This window comes from Acanthochromis polyacanthus, chromosome 4, assembly GCF_021347895.1.
Source record: "Acanthochromis polyacanthus isolate Apoly-LR-REF ecotype Palm Island chromosome 4, KAUST_Apoly_ChrSc, whole genome shotgun sequence".
Lineage (NCBI taxonomy): Eukaryota > Metazoa > Chordata > Actinopteri > Pomacentridae > Acanthochromis > Acanthochromis polyacanthus.
The window spans coordinates 6,938,721-6,965,194 of NC_067116.1; the positions used below are offsets into that span (position 1 = coordinate 6,938,721).

The following is a 26,474-nucleotide window of genomic DNA, read 5'->3' on the forward strand; positions in this document are numbered from 1 at the left end:
CGCCGCTGTGTTAGCTTGATCCATGCTAACAGCTTCCCTTTGTTGTGGTCCACCGTTTAGCGGTTGTGCTCCTGCTGTAATAATTTATATTTAGAAAGCTGCCGTTGTTATTCCGTAGAGGATGAGTGGTGGAGTGTACGGAGGCGGTGAGTGTTACCTAATGATTAAAATTAATTTAAACTGCGGTCCACGTTCTGTAGCTTTAGCCAGCTTCGTAGTTAGCCGGCTATGCTAGCTGTGCTAATGCTTAGCTCCGTTGTAGACTAAAGGTACATTAGCGCTGCGATTAGTTATAATCTTCACGAGTTTAAGTTTATAAGCGTTTATTATGACTTCAAGCACCTCATCATCATGTGGCTAACGCTCAGTTCATGCTACAGTTATGCTAAGCATCCCTAGCTAGCGGCGAAATGAATGAAAGTGGGCTTGGCGAGCTTATGAGCACGTCCCGTTCAGTTTGTTTAGCGGTAAATACAACGTTGTAAAGTTCCTCATGATTTCACAGGTTGCTAAAAGAGCATCAATTCTTGGAGCATTATGAGATTTCAGTTAAATGGCTTGTCTGAAATAACTCAAAAATGGTCTAAAATTAGTTTATAACTGTCCGCACTGACCCAAAAGTGTGCATGTTGAGGTAAAAATTGCCCCAAATTACGAAGATTTGTTCCAAGTGACCATAAAATTTTCAAAAATTAGAATAAAATTGTCCAAAATAAGTCAAAATCTGTCAGAAATGACAAAATATATTCTAAGTGAGAAAGAAATTACTGAACATGTTAAATAGTTTAAATACAGTTAAAAGCAGTCTAATATATGAACAAAATGCTTCATAATTATACAAAATTACATAAAACATGTCTGAAATGCCTCAAATAAATATCCAGAATGACTTGAAACATGTCTAGATTTATTCCAAACTTGTACCCAGTGACAGATACTTGTCCAAAATCTTTATCACATGATTTGAAAACAAATCATATTTAACGTAAAGTATGTAACATTTGCGACTATTTTTCCTTTCTGCTAGCATTCACATGTCTAAGACAGGGGCGCCTACAGAGCACTTTCGTACTGTTGGCCGACAGGAGAAATCGGAAATCTTGGGGTGGCACAACAACTAATAACTGATGTTCAGGAATTCTATTAAGTTATTTTAGTATAGAGTTGACTTGGAAACTGTGTCAGCATGAGAGTTAAGGAATCTAGTGATGATATATACTTTATTTTTTCAAAATTTGGAGTTAATGCTTGGAGTTATCTGATGTACATAAACTAATACACTCACAGTTTTGGTTTTTAGAGAGGCCATTGTTTAAAACTGCCCACAAGAAGAGAAGATCCTGAATATTTGCGAGGGAAAAGTTCCTCTACAGGCTAAACATGCATAGGTTATTACATAGATATTAAAAAACTTCTGTCTGTGTGATGATAGATTGTGTTTTGACCCAGCCATACAGGGTTGTCGGTGTGAAACTAAAAAAAAAACAAAACAGTATAGACACTGTGTTCTGGAGTGATAGGCAACGATTTATTAGAAAGGTTGGGCTTTACCACAGTACAAGAGCCAGGAGGTTAAAGGGGAAATGAGTACTACTTAAATCAGAGAAATAAGTATAATCAAAAGCAAACGTCTTACGTAAGCTGAATTATTTACGCTAACAACCAAAAACAAAACCAAGAGGACCAAAAAACCCAAACTACAGTCAATGATGCTTCAGTAAAATGTATTTTCATTGCGACTCTGCAACACTTTGGTGTGTTTGCTTTGATAATTGGAGAGCTGTAATGCATATTTATACACAACAATGTCACTGCAGAAAACATTCTGCTGTGAAACGGAAAAATCTTCCTCAAAAGAAAACGTGATGTAACAGAAGTGTATTTAGACTTCCCTGAATGGATTAGATTCTTAGAGAAATATAATGTTTTGATGTGATGGAGGTCAGGGTTCAGCTCTAACAAATGATTTAGCTGACAAACTCTGACTCAGTGTGACCTTCTGTTAAATCCTGACTGATCTTGTATCTATGTTGAAGATAATTTATAATTATAAGTAATAAATTAAGTTACTGCTCAGTTGTTTTGTCTAAAATGACAAAATCTTTGGACAAGTTTTGAGTTATTGTGGACAAACTTTTAGCCATTTTGAAGACATTAAATTAATTTTGGACTTCTTTTGAGTCTTTCTTTTTCAGGCATTTTGGTTATGTTTGAGTGCATGAAAACTGTTGTGTTCATACTTGCAGCTAGTTTTCAACTTGTTTTTCTACTATTTTTGAGTGATTTCAGACAAGTTTCTATTATTTTGGACAAATTTTGAGTCATTCTGGACAAATTGTGAACACTTTTTGATTAATTCTGGACTAGTTTTGAGTCCTGAGGTGAATTTACAATTATAAGTAATAAATTAAGTTGCTGCTCAGTTGTGTAGTGCATAAATGTGTGTACCTCTCTCACTTGGGAGAAGTTCACATTAGTCCAGGAGCTGTTTTATGCTACGGCTAATTAATAAACTCAGAGGAAAGACTCCTACAAACAGCTGGAAGCAACAAATTAAACCAAACTCTTTCCAAAATAAAGGTATGCAAATTGTTTAATTCTTGTGAAGTTTATGGATTGATCCACAGCTGACTGACTGCTGCTACACACAGCCGTTAGAGTCATCGTGCTGCTTTCATTTGCACTGGCTTACTCTAGTTGCATTCACTGACACTTGGATTTTAGAGTGAATGAAATTGATCCATCAGATCTGGGGTATCAAGTTAATCAGCTGCTCTAAATACTTGAGAGAAATCTCTCATTTGTGCTGTTGTCAGTAGGAAAGATAACTTTACCCTAGATTGGACATTTACATTATTGTTTTATTTATTCCTTGGACACAGCTGGGTGCAATAAAACATTCTAACTAACCTATTTAGTTAATGATGCTAAAACAATTACTGGATATGACATTGTTGTTTCATCAATCTGTGCAGCAAATTAGTGATATTTGAAGGAAGAATATACATTAAGATAAAAGCAGTTAATATACAATCTAACTTGCAGTATAGAATTACCTCTAAGTGATGTGCATTCTTCTCCAAATGCTGTATTTTCTCCTGATATTTAAAATATAGTAAGCATTGGCTGAGAAACCCGCAATAAATGAATGTGTAGCATCAGAATTGTTTGATTTGTTTAATAAGTTATTGCAGTTTATTGCTAGTTATAATCGATTTACTATCATTTTACCAACTGGTATGCTATTTCCTTATGCTAAAGTGTATCAAAGTGGGAAAAATAAAACATTTATTTGATAGACCAGCACTGTTTTTGAAGCTGTAGTTTTAATTCGAGGTGTTCAGATATCAACTGGTTGTGTAATAAACCAAAGTGCAATTCATTTAGCGTCTCAGTATCCTTGTGTTCATCTGTTTTTCTTATTTGTATTGCATATATAATGTGTATACGTCACCTCTTTAATTTATAGTTGTGTTTTCTTGCTTTTCTTACTGTCATTTTGCTGCTGTGACGTTGCAAATTTCCCCTTGTGGCACGAATGAAGGATCTTCTTCTTTTCCTTTCGGCTTTTCCCTTCAGGGGTCGCCACAGCGAATCAATTGCCTCCATCTAACCCTGTCTGCTGCATCCTCTTCTCTCACACCAACTACCTTCATGTCCTCTTTAACCACATCCATAAACCTCCTCTTTGGTCTTCCTCTAGGCCTCCTGCCTGGCAGTGGGAAACTCAGCATCCTTCTACCGATATATTCACTCTCTCTCCTCTGGACATGTCCGAACCATGGATATTCAGTTCAATTCAATATGAATAAGGGAGTTTAAAATTTAGTTATTTGTGTAAATTAATGTGGAAAACAGTTCAGACTTTTCATCGGTTTCTTACTGGACTTAAGGCCACTTGTTATGGTGTTCACTTAAGAGGCATCACAAAAATATCGTTATCACTGTAGGCCAAAAAGTGCCACAAAAACAGAATAATAGCAGTTTAGTTTTCTGTGGTTCATATTTAAAGTGCTGTTAAGGTGTAAATGTCCATGCTTTTATGTTCTTTTGTGATGTACAATATGAGGAAAATTGAAGAGAAAAACAAATTACATACCAGATTATTGCAAAAAATAAATGAAGTGTCATTTTACAGCCCTAATTTAACTTCATTGCATCTTTCAAACTACATACATTATTTGTTGAGAAAAACAGCTATCACGAGCTGACCTGTGTATTGTTGCATAATTGCATTCATTCAATTTTACAGTTGAAGTCAAATTGTTTCCTTTGTCGTTTGTGCAGATGAGGTGGGAGCGTTGGTGTTTGACATCGGTTCTTATTCCGTGAGAGCCGGCTACGCAGGGGAAGACTGTCCCAAGGTAAGTGGATCGCTGAGGTGACCTGATTAACTATGTGTCTTTGCTTCCTCCGTGCATCTTCATCTTCCCTCTGGGGGAACGCCGGTGTCGAGAAATGAGGGCCGTCACTCTGGAGACAGCCGGCACAAATTAAGTGCAGATCGTTCTGGAGTTCTTTCTTTTTTTTCTGCCATTCAGGTGAAGATGTGGATTGTGTGAATGAAATGAAATGTCGGCTGTGGAGTCTGAATAGCAGAAGTTAGTTTGGCTGTGTGGACATACCACAGTTTATACACTATTGCTCAAAAGTTTGGGGTCACCCAGACAATTTCATTTTCAAAGGTCAAAATGTTCTTTATTGTCATATCATTCCACATTTGCACATGAAACAATATGAAATTGGACCCTGGTCCCGGTTTCAGCCATCAAAACAATATAAAAACACTTTCACATTCATGTGCTAACATAACTGCACAAGGGTTTTCTAATCATCAATGAGCCTTTCAGCACCATTAGCTAACACAATGTAGCATTAGAACACAGGAGTGATGAGACATTTCTGAGTCCATGAAGAATTAAGTTTTCCTTCAATGATCAAAAAGTATTTTTAATTACTAACTATAACCATTTGAAAATGTCCAGTATGTGAAGGAAGAATTCAGTTTAAATTACTGGTAATACAACAACAGTTTACCGCAAAACCACCACAATTCACCGCAAAACTCAGGACACTCAGGCTGGAGAAGGAAAGGGCGTTCAGAAGTGGGGACAGAGACAGCTTCAGGGCAGCTAAGCGTAGTTTGACAAAGCAGTGAGAGCTGCTAAGCAGCAGTATGCAGAGACACTCAAACAACAGTTCTCTGCTCACGACACCGTTTGTGTCTGGAAAGGCTTGCAAAAAGTAACCAACTACAAGCCATTGTCTCCCCACTCCACCAACGACCTGCACCAGGCAAACCAGTTGAACGAGTTCTACTGTCGCTTTGAAAGGCAATGGTCAGCTGACGACCCCATCCCCCCACCTCACACCTCCAGCCCACCTCTTCACACTGGTGCCAAACCCCAAACCCCAGCAGGAGCTCAGAGCCCCCCACAGTCTAACACTCCAGACCCCCCCAGCCCAGAGACCCAGCTCACTATACAGGAGAGAGGCAGAAGCCCCGCAAAGCTGCAGGACCTGACTCTGTCTCCCCCTCCACCTTGAAACACTGTGCTGATCAAGTGTCTCCAGTCTGCGCTGACATCTTTAATGAATCACTGGAGACATCCCACGTTCCAGTCTGTTTCAAGACCTCCACCATCATCCCTGTCCCGAAGAAGCCAAGACCCACTGGACTTAATGATTACAGACCTGTCGCTCTGACCATTGTGGTGATGAAGTCTTTTGAGCGCCTTGTGCTTCCTCACATAAAAGCCATCACAGACCCTCTTCTGGACCCCCTGCAGTTCGCCTACAGAGCCAACAGGTCTGTAGACGCCGCCGTCAACCTGGCTCTCCACTTCATTCTGCGGCACCTGGACTCAGCAGGAACCTACGCCAGGATCCTGTTTGTGGATTTCAGTTCTGCTTTTAACACAGTCATCCCTGCCCTGCTCCAGGACAAGCTCCTCCAGTTGAGAGTGCCTGCCTCCACCTGCAGATGGATCACAGACTTTCTGTCTGACAGGAAGCAGCTTGTGAAGCTGGGGAAGCAAGTCTCAGAGACCAGGACCATTAGCATTTATTTTACTAATAATCAACCAACAAAATAACAATACAGACAATCAAAAATCCTGTTAAATCTGCACTGCCTGTAGACACCACAGGTTGTTTTCTCCTGACTAGATCCTTGGTTGTGTTGTATTTACTCTCAGATGTATGTTGCTTTGGATTAAGGCTGATAAATGAAATTGAAGGATTGTAGAATTGTACAGTGAAATGCCAAATACTGGACATGATAATCAATCTGTTCCTAATAGGGCTGGGCGATAAATCAAATTAATTTGATTAATTCGCCTTTTTAAAACCTGACGATTTGAAAATTTGCCAAATCGTAAAATCGAGGTGAGCTTAAATATATAACAATACAGATTCTTCTTCTGCCTTTCACGACTTGTGTACTGGCGTTTGCTTCCGCCTCTCATCTCCTTCCGCCAAAACACTCACACCCCCGTCATGGCGGACAGAACAGCAGATGAAGAGTTGGTCGCAAGAAAAGGGCCTCATGTTACATCGATTATATGGAAGTGGTTTGGCTTTGACAAGACTGACACAGAGCAAACTACAGTCGTGCAAGGTTTGCAAAAGTACTGTGAAAACGAAGAGTAGCAGCACAACTAACCTCTTTCAGCACCTCCAGCAGAGGCATCCTAAAGAATGGGAAGAGTGCTGCAGCTACGGGAGTGCAGCATGGCTAGGACTAGTCATAGCAAACAGACCGCAAAGAAACGACAAAAATCGATTAAAATCATGATGTCCAAGATGACTAAAAAAATCGAGATTTTATTTTTTGGCCATATCGCCCAGCCCTAGTCCCTAATCAGGATATAATTTACCGTCCCTTCAGGAAATTCTGCCTCACACAACCTCAGTGGATCAACAGCCAGACGCACAAAGCAGCATCCTGACAGCAGTTAACCGATAAATAGAAAAGCGACAATTTTCATAAAGGCTGAAAATCACATAAATTGTGAAGCTGATGTTTACTACAATCTGTTTTTTCCACCGTGCGTGTTTTACTGCATCAGACTAAACTCTTCACACACCTTACCTGCTGTTTACCAAAGTAGGAATTCTGAGAAAAATGTCGCAATTCATAATTTCTACAAAGACAAAGAACCTTGTTTGCAGTTTTTGCTGTGACGTACTTCCATCAGGTTTCTGCCCTGTTCTGACCCCTTTCCCCTCCATCCATCCCACACAAGTATTTGTCCACATCTGTTGTAAATGCAGTCGCACTTAATCATGATCAATTGAATTATTGTCCAACCTTGAGATTTTATATCAGATTCCCACGAGAAAATGCCATTGTGATATCAAATGTTTTGATCTGAGCTTCTGCACTGGAAAACCCCTCCTGACGAGTCGTCGCAGCTCGATGTGCAGATGATGTTTTTACACAACGAATGGGTCAATAGCAGCTAAAATTTCAGAGATTCAGATCAGGTACTTTTTAAAGTTTCCAAACAGTTGTAGCGTGTCTCCTCATTAGTCAGTATGAGGAGAGGTTTTAATGTTAAAAAATAACTTCAATATTCATAAAAATGTTTTATTTCGGTACTGATAAAGAACTTTTTATTAACTGATTTATTGCTTCATAGTTCTAATTTGCTTTATTTTTCTGAATATATTTAATTTTCTTTACATTTATTCAGACAAAACAGTCTATTTGTAGATGAAATCATGGCCATTCCTTCACCTTTCCTTAACATTTTGAATGATTTAACGAGAATATATTTGGCAGATTAATTGATAACAAAAATTTTCCACATTTGCAGCTGAATTAAAGTCTTTAAATCAGCTGTTGAACTGCTTCAGTGATGGTTTCCAAAGGTTTTACAGCCTCTTGGTCAATAGCAGATTCAACTCAGGTACTTTTTAGAGTTTTGTAACGTGTCTCCTCATTAGTCAGATGAGTGTTGCTTCACATTTCAACACCTCTGTGTTTCATAAAAGTGGGACTTTATGGCTTTGTGAGAAAGATGAATTTGAGTTTTTATGACTCAGTAAAGGAGCGGATGTTGGTGAGTTGTGAGAATGTGTTTTAAGCAGCGTTGTTGTTGTTTTTATTTTGTGTGTCAGGCGGATTTCCCCACACTAATAGGTGTGACTCTTGACCGAGAAGATGGCAGCACGCCGATGGAGACGGACGGAGACAAGGGCAAGCAGAGCGGCACCACGTACTACATCGACACCAACCAGCTGAGGGTTCCCCGGGAGAACATGGAGGTCATGTCTCCGCTCAAGAACGGCATGAGTGAGTGCTCAACTAATGGGTGGTTTTAAAAACAGATTTTCTCTGTGCAGTTTTTGTCATTTTGGACAAATTTTAATTATTTTTGGACTAGTTTTGAGTCCTTCTGGACGATTTTCAAGGCATTTTGGCCACGTATGAGTGAATGAAGGTCCTCGTGTTCACTCTGCAACTAGTGTTCAACTCATTTTGGACAATTTAAACACATTTTTGTCACTTTGAACACATTTTTAGTTATTTTGGACAAGTTTTGAGTCATTGTGTGGCCATTTTCAAGACATTTTGACCAGGTTTGAGTGCATAAAGACTTGTATTAAACTAATTTTGGACAAATTTTGAGTCATTTTAGACACATTTAAATTGGATGAAATTTGGACAAGTTTTAAGTCGTTGTGGACACATTTTGAGCTCTTTTGAAAACCTTTTAATTAATTTTGGACTACTTTTGAGTCATTCTTACAATTTTCAAGACATTTTGGCCAAGTTTGAACTCATGAAGACTCTTGTGTTCACTCTTGCAGCTCATTTTGGACAAATTTTGAGTCATTTCAGAGACATTTTTTGTTATTTTAGGCAAATTTAATAGGTGGCTTGCAAACGTGACTTTAGCGGTGGCATTCACTTCCGGTTAATGAAGTGGTGGTCAGGCCAACCAAAATGGCCGCCGCAGAGCAAGGAAAACGCGACTGTTTTTCGGAGTATTTTCGTGCTTTAGATTCTAATTCTCAAACTCGATACATCAAAAAACTCAAATTTTGTGATGGCATAGATCCGTATGCGTTAACCACTAGGGCTGCACCTAACGACGCGTCGACGAGTCGTCTGAGCACGATACGTCATCAAAAGCGGAAGTGAGCGCGCAATGCAACAGAAATTCCCTTCCGACCGGACGAACGTCGGCGCGGCATCGTGCATGTATTATGTATGCACGCTGCAGCGCGGATGTCCGCGTTCTATCGTAAACATGGATGTCAGCGTTTACTATACAGCTGTATCTAAACGCGGACGTCCGTGCTGTATCGTGCATACATTATATATGCACGATGCAGCGCCGACGTTTGTCCCTGTTCCGTGCTCCGGTCGGAAGGGAATTTCTGTTGCATTGCGCTTTTGATGACATATCGTGCCCAGACGACTCGTCGACGCGTCGTTAGATGCAGCCCTATTATCCACGAAGGATTTGACCTACGAGTTGGAAAAATGTCCGCCAGTTCAGTTCACTGATATCTCAAACTATCTGGTGCTACAAACAAGCTTTTGCACTGCTAAACAAATGAAGGCTTGGAAAAGCATGGATTCATACAATTTCTTTGTCTGTGGATGGGTTAAAGAAGTCAGAGTTAAGATCCTGAAAGACAAATCCTGCATCATTAAAAAGCCGTGTAAGTAACGATTTATGTAAACTTGTACTTGCTAGGTGTGTTAGCTCGGTGGATGCTAAAACGTGTTTCTGCTGTTCTTTTCAGGTGAAACATTCGTAATGTTTATCAGAAACACCAACTCATATCTGGTTGTTGATAAAAGAAGATGGAGAAATAATAACCGCGCACTGCGACTGCATGGCAGGGTAAATAATCCTTCAATGTGACAGTTTTGTGACAGTAAACAAGTTAAAAACAGCGAACATTAGCTTGTTAAGTGGGTAGTTAGTGTTACCAATCTTTAAAGAATGGGTCTTAAAACCAACACAGAAAGGCTCTAAGCATGTATATCATAATAATTCACTGACCTCTAATGAAGTGATCGCCACAGACTCTGGCATTCTTTGACTCCGCTCCCTTCGAACTTAAGGAAATGTTAGCGAGCCATTTTTCTCTGCGTCTTTTTGTAAAATCCTTAGTGCGAGGCCCTTTTTTAATCTCTTCACGATTTCGCGATTTGATCGATTAGAACAACCTAAAACAACACACGCAAAAGGCATTTTTGACCGATGAGTGAATGTTAGCCACACTCGCTGCAGTCAGCAATCAGCTCCGCTGACCACCACTTCATGATATGCATACTAGGTAATGAGGCGGATGTGACATCATTTGCAAGCCACCTATTTATTTTGGCCAAGTTTTGAGTCATTGTAGACAGATTTTGAGCCATTTCTTCCAAGTTTGAGTGCATGACTTGAGTGCAGACTTGTGTTCACTCTTGCTGCTAGTTTTCAATGTATTTTGGAGAATTTAAACAAGTTTTTGTCAGTTCACACAAATTTATAGCCATTTTGGACAAATTTACAAGGTATTTTGGCCAAATTTAAATGCATGAAGACTCTTATGTTCACTCTCCCAGCTAGTTTTCAGATAATTTTGGACAATTTAAACAAATTTTTCCATTTTGGAAAAATTTATAGTTCATTTGGACAAATGTTGGATGTTTTTTTAGAAAAGTTTTGAGTCATTTTAGACCAATTTAAGCCATTTTGAACACATTTTAGTTAATTCTGGACCAGCTTCGAGTCCTTCTGGACAATATTCGAAGCATTTAGCTAAGTTTGAGTGCATGAAGACTTGTGTGTTCACTCTTCCAATTATGAACATTTTTACAGTTTCAATACACCATATTTTAAGCATAATTTACCGCACATCTTCAATTATGTTGAGCTGTTTTTCATGTCTTTTGGATGGATACATGATCAGTGTTGTGTGGACTGTATAAAGAATACAACAGGTGGTGTGATCATTATGTCCAAAGCTGTATAATGTGCTGCCTGCTCTTTTCATCTTCTACTGTTGCTGCTGAAAAGCATTGTAAATATGAACATACAGCACATAGGTTGGATGAATATTTATAATCCAACCAGCGTGATCCACGTTCATAATTAGCCCGTTTCCGCGTGACGGCTGAGCTCATCACAACCCCGACTGACATACAGATGATGCTCATGAATATTAATGAAATTATTTAAGGCCCAAAGCGACTCATTATCATGGACCGTCTAGTGTCGTCTTGATTGAAGCCCCCTCTCCGTCTGTGGTTTATCATCTTGTACGTTTAGTAGTTTTAATTTCTTGATTTTTTTTTTCATGTCTAAACATCTGAATGTGGGTCAGATTTTCCAGAGCTGCCCTCAGTGCTGAATTAACCCTCATTAACCGGCGATGTTACCCTAAATAATCACAACTGGGATGTATTTTTTTTGTATTTTCTGGTAGCTCAGGTTCTTGTAATGTCTATTTGCTGCAGTCTCAGATTTTCTACTTTGTGTTTTTTTCCTGTTTTCTGTAACTATGATTGCGTTTTTCCTCTAATCTGTTCAACTATACTTTGCTAAATCCTTCCGTGTTTCCTATTTAATAACAAATAACTGTTGGTACTAATGGTTCTCTGAGTTATAGACCAATCTGTGGATTATTCTTTCAATTCATCAATTATTTATTTACACTAAATGGTCCATTAAAAAAAATCAGTCCATCATTTATCAGTGTTTTATTCATAGTACTGAGAAAGAGCTTTTTTTAAATGACCAACTTATTGCTTATTAGTTCTAATTTGCTTTATTTTTCTCACTTATCTGAACATATTTAGCTTATTGTATTTTTTTTTTTACATTTGATCAGACAAAACAAGCAATTTGTAGATGAAATTATGGTCATTTTTTCACCCTTTCTTAACATTTTGAATGATTAATCGAGAATATAATTGGCAGAGTAATTAAAAACAAAAACATTGGATTGTGGATTACTTTATTAATCTGTCAATTTGCACTAAATGTTTATTGAAAAATTCAGCTGTACGACTTGTCCAATAGTTCAAAATCCATCTTTATTGGTAAAATTGCTTAAACATTCATCAGAGTGTTTTATTTTGGTACTTAAAAAAACTTTTTTATTAACAAATTGAATGCTGTCTCGTTCTAATTTGCTTTATTTTTCAGATTTTTCTGAATATATTTAGTTATTTTTCATTTTTGCATTTGATCAGACAAAGCATGCAATTTGTAAATGAAATTTTTGGCCATTTTTTCACCTTTTCTTAAAAGTTTGAATGATTAATCAAGAATAGAATTAGCAGGTTAATTAATAATAAACCATTGTTATTTGCAGCAAAGTCTATAAATCAACTGTTAAACTAGTTCACTAATGGTTTCGGCACCATCCAAAGCTTTTATAGCCACAACTACCAACATTTTACCATGGAGTGTGATTTCACCTCATCAGTATTTCTACGGCGGGTATGAAGGAAGCGCTCTGACCCAGCCGATGACGTTCGTCACAATCTGGTCCGGTGGAGTTTGGCTGTGAGGCTATTTAGAGACGAGCGTGACACGGATCTTAATTGCAGCAGAACAGCACCGTGGGACCGCCGGCTCCTGAGTGGGCTGACCTGGAACATTGGTGCTCAAATAATTATCTAAAAAAACTCCTCGCCGCTCTAATTTCTCCGCCATCTGACCCAGCCGAGATGACGACGATGAAAGATAAACGCTTTCTGTGATCCGTAGCTGCAAATAATGTAGAAATACACCCAGAGAAGATATGCAAGCTTCCATCAACAACTGCGTAACATTTCTGAAAACTAGATGAGGAGTTTGTTTTTTGAACAGCTGTGAGCAGCAGTATGGTTTCATGCCAAGAAAGAGAACAACAGATGCAATATTTGCTTTGAGGATGTTGATAGAGAAGTACAGAGAAGCTCAGAAGGAGCTGCATTGTCTTTGTAGATCTGGAGAAAGCTTACGACAGGGTGCCCAGAGAGGAACTGGGGTTTTGTATGAGGAAGTCTGGAGTGGCAGAGAAGTATGTTAGAGTGGTGCAGGACATGTATGAGGACTGTAAGACAGTGGTGAGGTGTGCTGTAGGTGTGACAGAGGAGTTCAAGGTGGAGGTGGGACTACATCAGGGATCAGCTCTGAGCCCCTTCTTGTTTGCTATGGTGATGGACAGGATGACAGACGAGGTTAGACAGGAGTCTCCATGGACTGTGATGTTTGCAGATGACATTGTGATCTGTAGTGAGAGCAGGGAACAGGTGGAGGAGAAGCTAGAGGCGTGGAGGTTTGTCCTGGAAAGGAGAGGAATGAAGGTTAGCCGCAGCAAGACGGAGTATCTGTGTGTGAATGAGAGGGACCCAAGTGGAAGAGTGACGTTACAGGGAGAAGAGATCAAGAAGGTGGAGGATTTTAAGTACTTAGGGTCAACAGTCCAGAGCAATGGAGAGTGTGGAAAAGAGGTGAAGAAGCGTGTACAGGCAGGCTGGAACGGCTGGAGAAAAGTGTCAGGTGTGATGTGTGATAGAAGAGTTTCAGCTAAAATGAAAGGAAAGGTTTACAAAACTGTGGTGAGACCAGCCATGTTGTTTTGTCTGGAGACAGTGTCCCTGAGGAAAAGACAGGAGGCAGAGCTGGAGGTAGCAGAACTGAAGATGCTGAGGTTCTCTCTGGGAGTGACCAGGATGGATAGGATCAGGAATGAGTACATCAGAGGGACAGCACATGTTAGAGGCTTTGGAGATAAAGTCAGAGAGGCCAGACTGAGATGGTTCGGACGTGTCCAGAGGAGAGAGAGTGAATATATTGGTAGAAGGATGCTGAGTTTCCCACTGCCAGGCAGGAGGCCTAGAGGAAGACCAAAGAGGAGGTTTATGGATGTGGTTAAAGAGGACATGAAGGTAGTTGGTGTGAGAGAAGAGGATGCAGCAGACAGGGTTAGATGGAGGCAATTGATTCGCTGTGGCGACCCCTGAAGGGAAAAGAAGAAGAAGATGATGAGGAGTTTGTTTTTATCTTTTTTCAACTGTTTGACCAAAAACATACAGTACCTTTACATTTAGGAGTCATTCTGTGACAATTTTCAAGGCATTTTGTTCATGTTTGAGTGCATGAAGACTCCTGTGTTCACTCTTGCAGCCAGGTTTCAACTCACGTTGGACGAATTTAAACACAATTTTGACATTTTGGATAATTTTTTGTCATTATAGGTGCATTTTGAGTCATTTTAGGCAAGATTAAGTTATTTTGAACACATTTTGAGTCATTTTGGACAAATTTTGAGCAATTTTTAACACATTTTAATTAGTTTGAAACTAGTTTGAGTGCAGGGCTGCACAGTAGTGTAGTGGCTAGCACTTTCGCCTTGCAACAAATCCCGGCCTGGGCCTGGGATCTTTCTGCATAGAGTTTGCATGGGTTTTCTCCGGGTACTCCGGCTTCCTCCCACTGTCCAAAAATATGCTGAGGTTAATTGGTTACTCTAAATTGTCCGAGGGTTGAATGTGAGTGTGATTGTGTGTCTGTATATGTAGCCCTGTGACAGACTGGCGACCTGTCCAGGGTGTCCCCTGCCTTCACCTGAGTCAGCTGAGATAGACTCCAGCACCCCCCATGACCCTAGTGAGGATAAAGCGGTGTATAGAGAATGGATGGATGGAAAGTTTGAGTGCATGAAGACTCTTGTGTTCACTCTGGCAGCCAGTTTTCAACTTATTTTGGGCAATATGAAAAAGTTTTTGTAATTTTGAACAAATTTTGAGTCATTTTAGACAAATTTAAATTATTATGACAAGGTATAAGTCATCCTGTGACACTTTTCAAAGCATTTCGTCCAAGTTGGAGTGCATGAAGACTCTTGTGTTCACTCTTGCAGCTAGTTTTCAACTCATTTTGGACAATTTAAACAAGTTTTTTTTTTTCCATTTTGTACAAATTGTGGGTCATTTTGGACAAATTTTAGTTATTTTAAACTAGTTTAAGTTATTTTTGGACAGGTTTTCAGTCATTCTGTGACACTTTACAAGGCATTGTGTCCAAATTTGAGTGCATGAACATTCTTGTGTTCACTGTTGCAGCTCATTTTCGAGAATTTAAAGAGGTTTTGATAATTTTGGAGAAATTTTGAGTAATTTTAGACAAGTTAAAGTATTTTGGACAAATTTTGGGACATTTTAGAAAAGTTTTAATTATTTTGGACAAATTTTGGGACATTTTAGAAAAGTTTTAATTATTTTGGACAAATTTTGAGCCATTTCGAATATCTTTGAATTCATGTTTGACTCCTTGTCTTTTCCAGGTAGTTTGACCTAGTTTGAGTGCCTGAAGGCTCTTGTGTTCACTGTTGCAGCTCGTTTTTGACTCATTTTGGACAATTTAAAGTTTTTGTCATTTTACACAAATATTTTAGTCATTTTTGAAAAGTTTCAATTATTTTGGACACATTTTCTGTCATTCTGTGACAGTTTTCAAGGCATTTTGGCAAAAGATGAGTGCATGCAGACTCTTGTAGCTAGTCTTCAACTCATTTTGGACAATCTACACAAGTTTTTCTCATTTTAGGCAAAGTTTTAGTTGTTTTGGACAAATTTCAGTCATTTTTGATGAGGTTGAATTATTATGGACAAGTTTTGAGTCATTCTGTGACAATTCTCAAGGAATTTTGTCCAAATTTGAGTGCATGAATACTCATATGTTCACTTGTTTTTTCACTATTTAAACAATTTTTTGTAATTTTGCCCAATTTTGGAGTGATTCTGGACAAGTTTCAATTATGTCAGACAAGTTTTGAGTCATTCTCAGTAGGAGAAGCCCTCCAATCTCGTTATACACTGTATAATGACAGTAAAGCACATTCTATTCTATTCTGTTCTGGACACATTTTGACCCCTGATTTGACAGTTAACGAGCACTGCCCTTGTTTTCTTTCCTTTCTCGCCCACAGTTGAGGACTGGGACAGCTTCCAGGCCATTTTGGATCACACGTACAAGATGCACTTCAAGTCTGAGCCCAGCCTGCATCCAGTGCTCATGTCAGAAGCGTCGGTGAGTTAGCTTTTGTTTGGAGTCCTCTGCGACTGAGGCCAGACAGAGTCTGTGATTTAAAGCGTCACTGACCTTTGAGATGCTCTTTGTTTTTAGCCGTAATCAAGGCGCGCTGACGCAAGGATCTGGAGTGGAGCGTTTGTTTCCTGTGCTGGATCTCAGTTTATGCGTAGCCGACAGTGATTTGTTGTAACTTCTGTTTTGTGTTTGCAGTGGAACACGCGAGCGAAACGAGAGAAGCTAACAGAGTTGATGTTTGAGCATTACAACATTCCTGCCTTCTTCCTCTGCAAATCAGCCGTGCTGTCTGCGTATCCTTCACTGTTTCATCTCATCTGGGGGGAACAAAAACTGACAAATGGTTTAATTGATTATCACCATGCTGTTTGATAAATCGTGGTGATGACAAAATGTGAGCTGTGAGATATTTCCTTTACTTGAACTTTCCTAGCTTTGCCAACGGTCGGTCCACAGGTTTGGTTCTGGACAGTGGAGCCACACACACCACAGCAATTCCAGTTCATGACGGCTACGTCCTGCAGCAAGGTGGGCAGTTATTCTAAATATTTACAGCTGAATTAGCTGGAACAAACCTGCAGATGTTATTAAGTTTACATGCAGTCTTCTTTTCCCTTCAGGGGTCGCCACAGCCAATCATCTGCTTCCATCTAACTCTGTCCTCTACATCCTCTTCTCTCACACCTACTAACTTCATGTCCTCTTTTACTACATCCATAGATCTCCTCTTTGGTCTTCCTCTAGGACCCTTCTAGTAATGTATGCGCTATCCTTTCTCTCTACACGTCCAAACCATCTCAGTCTGGCCTCTGGCTTAAGTTAACATACAGTCAGGTCCATAAATATTTGGGAATTTGGATTGATCCTTCAAAATGTTAAGGAAATATGAAAAAATGGCCACGATTTTATTGACAAGATGCTTTTTCCGTCTGAACGAATGTAAAAACAAGAAAAGCACTCAGAGAGCGCAGTACTCCACCAAGGCTGTTCAGTTGTTTTTGTCATTTAGGATCAATTTTGAGTCATTTTAGACAAGTTTAAATTATTTTGGAAAAGTTTTGAACCATTCTGTGATCATTTTTGAGGCAGTTCAACCTAATTTGAGTGCATTAAGATTCTTGTGTTAACTCTTAAATATCCAAAATATTTGGGAATTTACACCCACTCTGTACGCCACCACAACGGATTTGAAATGAAACAATCAAGATGTGCTTTAAGGACAGACTTTCAGCTTTAATTTGAAGGTAGTTGCATCCAAATCAGGTGAACGAGGGAGGAATTGCAACATTTTGACAAAGAAAGTCCGTAACTACCTCTGTGATATCCGTTAACTCTGACTGATGCTTTAGTTTTGGTCGACCCAAATTACACAAAGAAAGCCTCAATATGTTAAATTGGCTTCATAGTATACTCCTCTTGTGAGGTCATCTCTCAATATGAAGCCCTAAGGGCTGTCAGTTATCAGTAAAGCGAGCCATCCCTCGGCTGAAAAATCCAAGCAAACCCATCAGAGAGACGCCAGCAACATCAGGTGTCCCAAATCAACTGTTTGGTTCATTCTTAAAAAGAAAGAACGGCCTGGTGATCTCAGCAAGAGACCTGGAAGACCATGGAAAACAAGTGTGGTGGATGCAACCGGCCTCAAATTAAAGCTGAAAGTCTTGATTGTTTCGTTACAAACCCATTGTGGTGCTATACAAAGCTCAAATAGTGAAAAGTGTCCAAATATTCATGGAGCAGACTGCGGGTGCTTCTTTTCTGTGCCTTTTGTTGCCATCTGCTGGTTGAATCAAACATTTTAACCCAGATAATGAAGCTCATTGCTCCTGTAAATGATGATTTAATACAGGTTTCTGCTAACATTATGTTTATATAAAACCTAGATGTTCTTTTACGATCGAAAATAGTTCGTGCAACAGGTTCAAGTTACATTTCAGAATGAAGCCAAATCTTGCTGTAAAGTATCAATGTTTTACTCACTGAATTAGTCGGAGCATAAAGCATCCCTAAATCTTGGCCAGACATGCAGGAAAAAGGATTTTGATGCCGCAAATCCAAACGCCGTAGTGATAGTAGTTTAATCCAAAGACCTCACGACTCAGAGGCGCAGTGTTCCAAAAGAAGAAGTGATTTTAGACATTTCAAAAATGCAAGAATGAATGAAAAAGTCAAATCTGTGTGTCAATAAAGACAGATTGGGGTTATTTATAAGGATGAGACGGGATAAATGAGTGTCTAAATGAAGAAATTGATAAAGATTTGCTCTTAAATCTAGACCCTCTCGCCTCTCTAAATGTGCTTTATAGATTTTCTTTGATCTGGACTGAGTTTGTTTTGTTTTTCCTCTGACACCAGGCATCGTCAAATCGCCCCTGGCCGGAGACTTCATGAGCATGCAGTGTAGGGAGTTATTTCAAGAGTTAGGCGTTGAAATAATCCCCCCCTACATGATCGCATCAAAGGTAAGACTACATCATTTCACATGATTTTTTTATCGTTTCTTCAGAGCAGTCAAACAGTGTTTTTGTCTCTACAGGATCCAGTGCGAGAAGGATCCACAGCCAGCTGGAAGAAAAAGGAGAAACTACCTCAAGTCACTCGATCTTGGCACAACTACATGTGTAATGTGAGCAGCAAAGTCTTGGATCGATCCATGAAAAATCAATCAGCCACCTTCTCGGAATACAATGACTTTAGTATATTTAATGAAGCCATTTCTTTTCTTTGCATGTATTGAATGAACTCATGTGTTTCTGTGTTTGCAGTGTGTGATTCAGGACTTCCAGGCTTCAGTGCTGCAGGTGTCAGACTCACCGTACGACGAACAGTAAGACAACATTTAGACAGCTGTTATCGCTTCATCTTACAGCTTCTGTGGAGGTTTGTGTGCTAAAATTAACCATCTTTTAATCATTGTGTTGTCCTTACCAAAAAATGTTGTTGCCTTGTTTAAAAAAAAGCCCAAAAATTCAGAAAAAAATTCCCCTAATGTATAAAAATTTGCAAAATCTTCAGGAAGAAAATTCCTGAAAAGTTTCCCTCAAAAGTTTATTTTTCAAATTAAAAATCCCCAAATTTGACAGCGAAATTCACTGAATTTTGGTTGATTTTTTCTGAATGTTCTTAAACATTTTTTTTGTTTCTTTTCCACCAAAAAATGTTCAAAAAATTCCTAAAACAATTTTGAAAATGTGGAAGTTTTCACTGTGAAAATATATACATTTTTTCCACATTTTTAAAACTTTAAAACAGGTCAATTTGACCCGAAGGATGACTGGAGGGTTAAAGGTGGTAGCATGCTGAAACACTTGACTTCCTGGTTCTGAATCTGTGTTTGTTCAGAGTCGCTGCCCAGATGCCCACCGTCCACTACGAGCTTCCCAACGGCTACAACTGTGACTTCGGGGCTGAGAGGCTGAAGATCCCAGAGGGGCTGTTTGACCCGTCGAACGCTAAGGTGTGCCCTGGCTAAATGAGCATCCTCCGTTAGAGAGCAAAACAGTGGCTAAAGTGTGCTCAGTGAATGGTCTGTTTGTTCTGATCACCTGCAGGGTTTGTCTGGAAACACCATGCTAGGAGTCGGTCACGTGGTAACAACCAGCGTGGGGATGTGTGACATCGACATCCGGCCGGTGAGTTTCTGCGTGTTTTTCAAACTCAAGTGTCTGAAAACAGCAGGAAGGGAACAAATTTCGATAGATTGAGACTGTCTTGAACACTTTAATGGACACAGTTCTTTTACTGGGGCAAGAATTTAGATGAGTTTAACCTTCTGAACCCCAAAACCTGATTAGCTTCAGACAGACTTCATTGTTATTAACCACGCCCGATGGGTACGTCGGCGTGGTTATTGCATTCGTTGCGGTATCTGGCTGGGTAAGTATGTATGTATGTATGTATGTGGCTGTGTCCGGTCCGATATCTCTGCAACTGCTGAAGTCAGGATGATCAAACTTGGCACTGAAGATCAGTCTAAGGTCCCCTGCTCAGTTGTGGAGTTACAGGTCAGCAGATCAAGTAGGAAGGGAGATACGTAGGATGATCAAAATTGATACATATTGCATCATTTGTATAGGGAGGACAAGGTTTTCACCAGTAGAAGGCGTGGTTCTGCCCTCTACTGAGGGCTCGTCTGGTTCATTATGCAACAAGTGCACACACAACAAAATGTCACTGCAATTTGCTCAGCACAGATTTAGGATATAGTAGGTATGTGTTGAATATAGAAGTACACATTAAAAGTATACACGACCGTTCTAAAGTTTGGGGTCATCCAGACAATTCCATGTTTTCCATGAAAACTCCCACTTTTTATCCATGTGCTAACATAACTGCACAAGGGTTTTCTAATCATCAATGAGCCTTTCAACACCATTAGCTAACACAATGTAGCATTAGAACACAGGAGTGATGGTTGCTGGAAATGTTCCTCTGTACCCCCATAGGCGTCAGTTAGGGGGGACGGTGGGGACGTGTCCCCCCCACTTTTTGTCAGGGGTCATTTTGTCTCCAACACATTCAAATTCTTCACATGTAAGCCGTTGTAAACCCAGTTATTTTCAGCAGTAAAGAAAATTCCGACGCTCCTGAACGCACCATCTGCACTCGGCCGAGAGTTGCACAGACACGCAGCACACCTTCGTGAGGTTAAAAAAAAATGTGCAGATGCTAAATTTGCGCCCGTGCCAAGTGGAAGCTCCGGCCAGAAGCGTGCAGGGGCAAAATTTCGGCCCGGGAGAATTAGTACTATAACGGCCCACAGACTTCTCTACCTGTATTCACCTTATTCAGGAAGTGAGGCAGGGCGGCGCCATTTTTGAGATCGACTTCCGGTTGAGCGTCTTCGCACTACAACAACATCGAGTCCTCTCGCTACTGTAGCTACTTTTAACTGTTCTTTTAAGCGATTTTTAACATGTTTGGCATCAATTGCGCTGTCCGTGGGTGCCACAACAACTGGGGAAAGATGAAGCTTTCTCTCTCTCAGAATTGTTTAGAGCACGGAAAGGTTAGATCTGAATGCTGCGGACCAGCTCATGGCTATGTAAACACACAGCTTGCATCGGTCACTGTCAGCGCAGCTACAGCGATTCTACCAAAGTTCAGTTTCCACTAAAGACCTAGCTATGCCATCAGTGAGGTAAAAAGATACTCTCTACTATTTTGAAACGTTGTTATGACTGCGGTTTGGTCAGAATCAGTTTTTTGTTGCTCCAGGGAATTAGCATTAGCTTGTGACAGGGCTAATAACACAGTAAACCGCAGGAGCTGTTTCAGAAATGACAATAACAACCTCCGTTTGCACAACAACATCGTATACACATGAATCAAATAAAGCTTTATTCAAATCAACATACCTTCCATAATATTGCAGCAGCATGACTGCAGGACCGTCCCAACCCAGCGATACAGGAGTATCCTGTGGTCTCCATCACTCCATCAGCTGTCACCAACACCCACGCCATGTGTGAGGAGGTACTAGCCTGACTCGGGCTGACATTAGCTTTAAGAAACGTATATTCCCGTTCTTGATGTAACAGAACAGCGCCGACTTACCACTGTGCAAATATTGATAGGCTTCAGTGCTCTTATAATTCCTCATAGCCGAGCGATCAACGCCAAGAGACAACACGATATAGTTAAAAATATCGCATACATGACTTGTGGCCACTTTTTCATGTCATCCTCCCACTCTGTAATAGTCACGGATGAGGTAGACTTGATCCATTTCTGTTTTTTAAAGAGGTTTTCGTTTCTTCCCACATCACTTTCTCAGTTGTAAACACCTGCAATGACCGAGTTACCGGAAGTGCTACTCAAAAACAGGAAGTCCCGCCCGTTGGAAAATGGGTGGAAGCTGAATAGGTGAATATACTGATAGCTCAACAGGTTAAGCCTCCGCCTGTGGTGCAGTGGTTGTGAGTTTGAGCCCAGCTTGTGGCATTTTGCCGGCCGTTCTTCGACATTTTCTCAAAGTGCTGTGGTCTCCATCCCCCCCACTTTTAAAAACAAACTGACGCCCTTGTGTACCCCTGTGGAGATATTCCATTAAAAATCAGCCGTTTCCAGATAGAATGTCATTTACCACATTAACAATGTCTACACTGGATTTATCATTCATTAATGGTATCTTCATTGAAAAGAAAGATTTTCTTTCAAAAAGGACATTACTAACTGAACCCAAACCATTTGAACGGTCGTGTGCAGAATTAAAATGGCTCTATATTAATTAAAGTTTGATATTATTGCTCTATATTGGTTACATGTTCTACATATTATTTAAAGTTGCTCTAAATGAGTTAAAGTACCGTTCAAAATATACAGCAGCAGAAAAAGGATAAGGTTCAAGTTGTGCACAATAGTAAAACTGACCAGTGGAGTTAATAGTAGTGCAAAAAAAATGTTGATATATAATAAGAAAGGATGTAGTTGAAGTGGAAATGAGCAGCACGTCGTCACTGAGAGTTGGCGGGTTTGAACGCCTGTTAAAAAAAATAAAATAAATTTTTAAAAATCTCTTCACTCCTGATGCCACTCACTGTAACGGAAAGAAAAGTGTAGTTTTCCAAATTCAAAAACTGCGACTGTTTAAAAACCATAAATGATTTAAATGACTAACATCGAAAGCCGTGTGAACTATTTAAACTTTGAATGAATGTTGTAGTGTGAAATCTTCCAGAGCTGCACGGTTCCACACGTGGCTGGTTTTAGGAGAAGTCCATTCATATCCAATGGGGACTTTGAACCCAGTTTTTTATTAATTTTGTCACAAACGTACGACAAATCACTGCCAAAAGTCACAGCACATCATCCCCGACGGAGCTGCCCTTTTGATATACAATTTAAAAAATATTCTAATCAGCCTGAGCAGTAGATGTAGTAGTAGTAGTATTAGTAGTAGTGGTGGCAGACTGAACTGTTAACCTGCATGTTGTGGTGTTACTTCAGGGTCTGTACGGCAGCGTGGGTGGTGACCGGAGGAAACACGCTCATCCAGGGCTTCACCGACCGACTGAACAGAGAACTGTCACAGAAAACTCCTTCCGGTGAGTACAAAACGCAGCTACTGTTCTACATGTAAACATCAGTGTGGTTTTTAATTTGTTTATTAGTGTCAGAGTTAAACATGTCTGTTTTTTTCAGAGTATGAGGCTGAAGCTGATCGCAACAACACCACATGGAGCGTCGCTTCAGCGCCTGGATAGGAGGCTCCATCCTGGCTTCACTCGTAAGAACACACACAAAATATTTGTTTTACCTTCAGGGTTTTTATATTGATATCACTGAGAAAGATCAGAGATCAAGATGGACACAAAATAAGCACCAAAACAACACAAACCCACCACAAATAGACACAAATAAGCACAAAAAACCACCCACAAAGAGACACAAAATAAACACCAAAACACACAAAACCACCACAAGAGACAAAATAAACACCAAAACACACAAAACCACCACAAATAGACACAAAATAAACACCAAAACACACAAAACCACCACAAATAGACACAAATAAACACCAAAACACACAAAACCACCACAAAGAGACAAAATAAAACCACAAACCAAAGAACAAAAAACACCAAAAACACAAAACCACACAAAGAGATACAAAATAAACACCAAAACACACAAAACCACCACAAAGAGACAAAATAAACACCAAAACACACAAAACCACCACAAAGAGACAAAATAAACACCAAAACACACAAAACCACCACAAATAGACACAAAATAAACACCAAAACACACAAAACCACCACAAATAGACACAAAATAAACACCAAAACACACAAAACCACCACAAATAGAACAAAATAAACACCAAAACACACAAAACCACCAAAATAGACACAAAATAAACACCAAAACACACAAAACCACCACAAAGAGACAAAATAAACACCAAAACACACAAAACCACCACAAAGAGACACAAAATAAACACCAAAACACACAAAACCACCACAAAGAGACAAAATAAACACCAAAACACACAAAACCACCACAAAGAGACACAAAATAAACACCAAAACACACAAAACCACCACAAATAGACACAAAATAAACACCAAAACACACAAAACCACACAAATAGATACAAAATAAACACCAAAACACACAAAACCACCACAAATAGACACAAAATAAACACCAAAACACACAAAACCACCACAAAGAGACAAAATAAACACCAAAACACACAAAACCACCACAAAGAGACACAAAATAAACACCAAAACACACAAAACCACCACAAAGAGACAAAATAAACACCAAAACACACAAAACCACCACAAAGAGACACAAAATAAACACACAAAATACAACACCAAAAGCACCACAAATAGACACAAAATAAGCACAAAATAAACACCAAAACCACCACAAAGAGATACAAAATAAATACCAAAGCACCACAAAACCACAACCAATAGACCACAAAATAAGCACAAAACCACAAACCACCACAAAGAGACACAAAATAAGACACCAAAACACACAAAAATAAGCCACAAAACACACAAACCACCACAATATGACACAAAATAAGCACAAAAAGTCACAGAACTACCACAGAAACACCAAACCGCCCCTTAAGTTTTCCCCTAAACTTTCGTTTTCTCCAGCCCCATACTATTCCACTGCCACCTCCGTGTTCACTGTCAGGGACTGTCAGCCACTTGTGGTTTTTGTGGTCAGAAAAGACACTAAATGACCACAAGAAACACTAAACCATCCTTCAGAGTTTTCTCTGGTGAATGATCAGAAAACAGAAACACATCCAGGGTAGCAATGATTGTTTCTCGGACTCTGTGTCAGAGACATTAAACTGCTTGCAGTTTTACTGTTCAAACTACATCCCATAATCATTGACTGTCAAAAGTGGTTCTTTGTCATTTTCTCTTTCTTCTGTCATTACATCATTTTGTGTATCTTTGTGACAGTATTTTTTCTCATTGTGGTCATTTTGTTAGTGTTTTTCCTAATTTTCATCCACTTTCCTGTTTGTGTCATTTTGTGTCTCATATTTTTTGTACTGTGTGATTATACAGAAACTGAACGATAAACAGATTCCATCTTAGACCGTGACACCTGGATGGATGTAAAACTGATCTGGTTGCAGTTTTGAACAGAACTCAAATGTGGTTTTTTCAGCCCTAAAACTTCACGTGTTTATTTGCTGTGCTTCAGTTTATTGTCATTGTCAAAACAGGAGGAAATGATGTTTGTCCTCAGGTCCAGCAGCGCCACAGAACAAACAACATTTAAGAAGTCAAATTTAAGTTAGATCTATGATAAATAACAATAAAACTAGAATTATCAAAACGCATAATTAAAAAAAACAGAATCATTCTAGCGCATCAAAATTTGAACAACATGCCCACGGTTGCTAACTGAAAATATTTCACCTCTTAGTTTTTAATAAACTCTACTAATGCAGGCGTTTTCATGTTTCACCGTGCAGAATGTGTCTTCCAACCATTTATGAAGTTTATGAGACTCAAATATAATGGAAAAAATAATCATTTCCACCCACCTTCATCTACCTCAAGTGCCCGTAACTCTGAAAATATTCATAGTATGAAGGTAAAACTTGACATTAAATACACTAAAGTTACTGTAGATAAAGAATCAGCTGCTTCTGAGGAGGTCAGATGGGAACTTTTTCCGATTCGGTTGATTTTACATGGAATGACCTCACTTCCTGTTGCACTCAGTCTTCTGTTTTGTAAATGAGAACTTTAAATATCTACATGTCCTCTACAACTTTTATTTCCAGTAAAAAAAAACACTTTGTTTTTTCCAGGGAACTTTCCAGCAGATGTGGATCTCTAAGCAGGAGTACGAGGAGGGAGGAAAGCAGTGTGTGGACAGGAAGTGCCCTTGATTTGACATTAAACCCCCGACAGCCCTGCACATCACCGTCATGACGATTCACCTCGGACTCAGGAACACCTCACTCTTGTTTTGTATGATTTTTTATTTTTTTTAAACTGTTCATATACCCGTCTGGAAGTCTGTTGCCTTATCAGTGTCATTAAAACGTTTCTGATCACACTGGGGAAAAACACAACATGTGAAATTAGAAGTAGCTGGACGGGATCTGTGAAGACGAGGCAAACGTTGAGTGGATCTGGAGGATTGAGCTTTCAGTTTAGGGTGAATTCGGTCTTTTGTTCATAAGCCTTCTTCTGTTTCTGTGTAGTGAGTAAACTCATCGTAAACAGAGCTTCCTGCCTTTGTTTACGGGCGTGTTCAATAAACCTGTATTTAATTTTCACTCTGCTCGTCATCAGCTACATGTGATCTTTTAAAATAAAGTCTTTTTTTTTGTTAAAGGATTTTGTCATTGAACGGCCTCATGAGTTTAAATTCTCTTCTGGACTGGTATGAACACAGAAAACACAA

At 39.5% G+C, this 26,474-nt stretch overlaps 1 protein-coding gene across 1 annotated transcript; it reads left to right on the forward strand.

The window, feature by feature from the left end:
- actl6a (actin-like 6A) lies at nt 1–26,407 on the forward strand. The gene is given in 16 exon segments (XM_051947763.1): nt 1–146; nt 4,288–4,364; nt 8,125–8,299; nt 15,937–16,037; nt 16,251–16,348; nt 16,489–16,583; nt 18,411–18,517; nt 18,592–18,681; nt 18,821–18,882; nt 19,398–19,512; nt 19,607–19,687; nt 23,004–23,021; nt 23,023–23,105; nt 23,201–23,230; nt 23,232–23,283; nt 25,873–26,407. Coding segments are annotated over 16 exon segments (1,290 nt in total). The 5' UTR covers nt 1–121; the 3' UTR covers nt 25,954–26,407.
- Nucleotides 26,408–26,474: the final 67 nt, after the last annotated feature.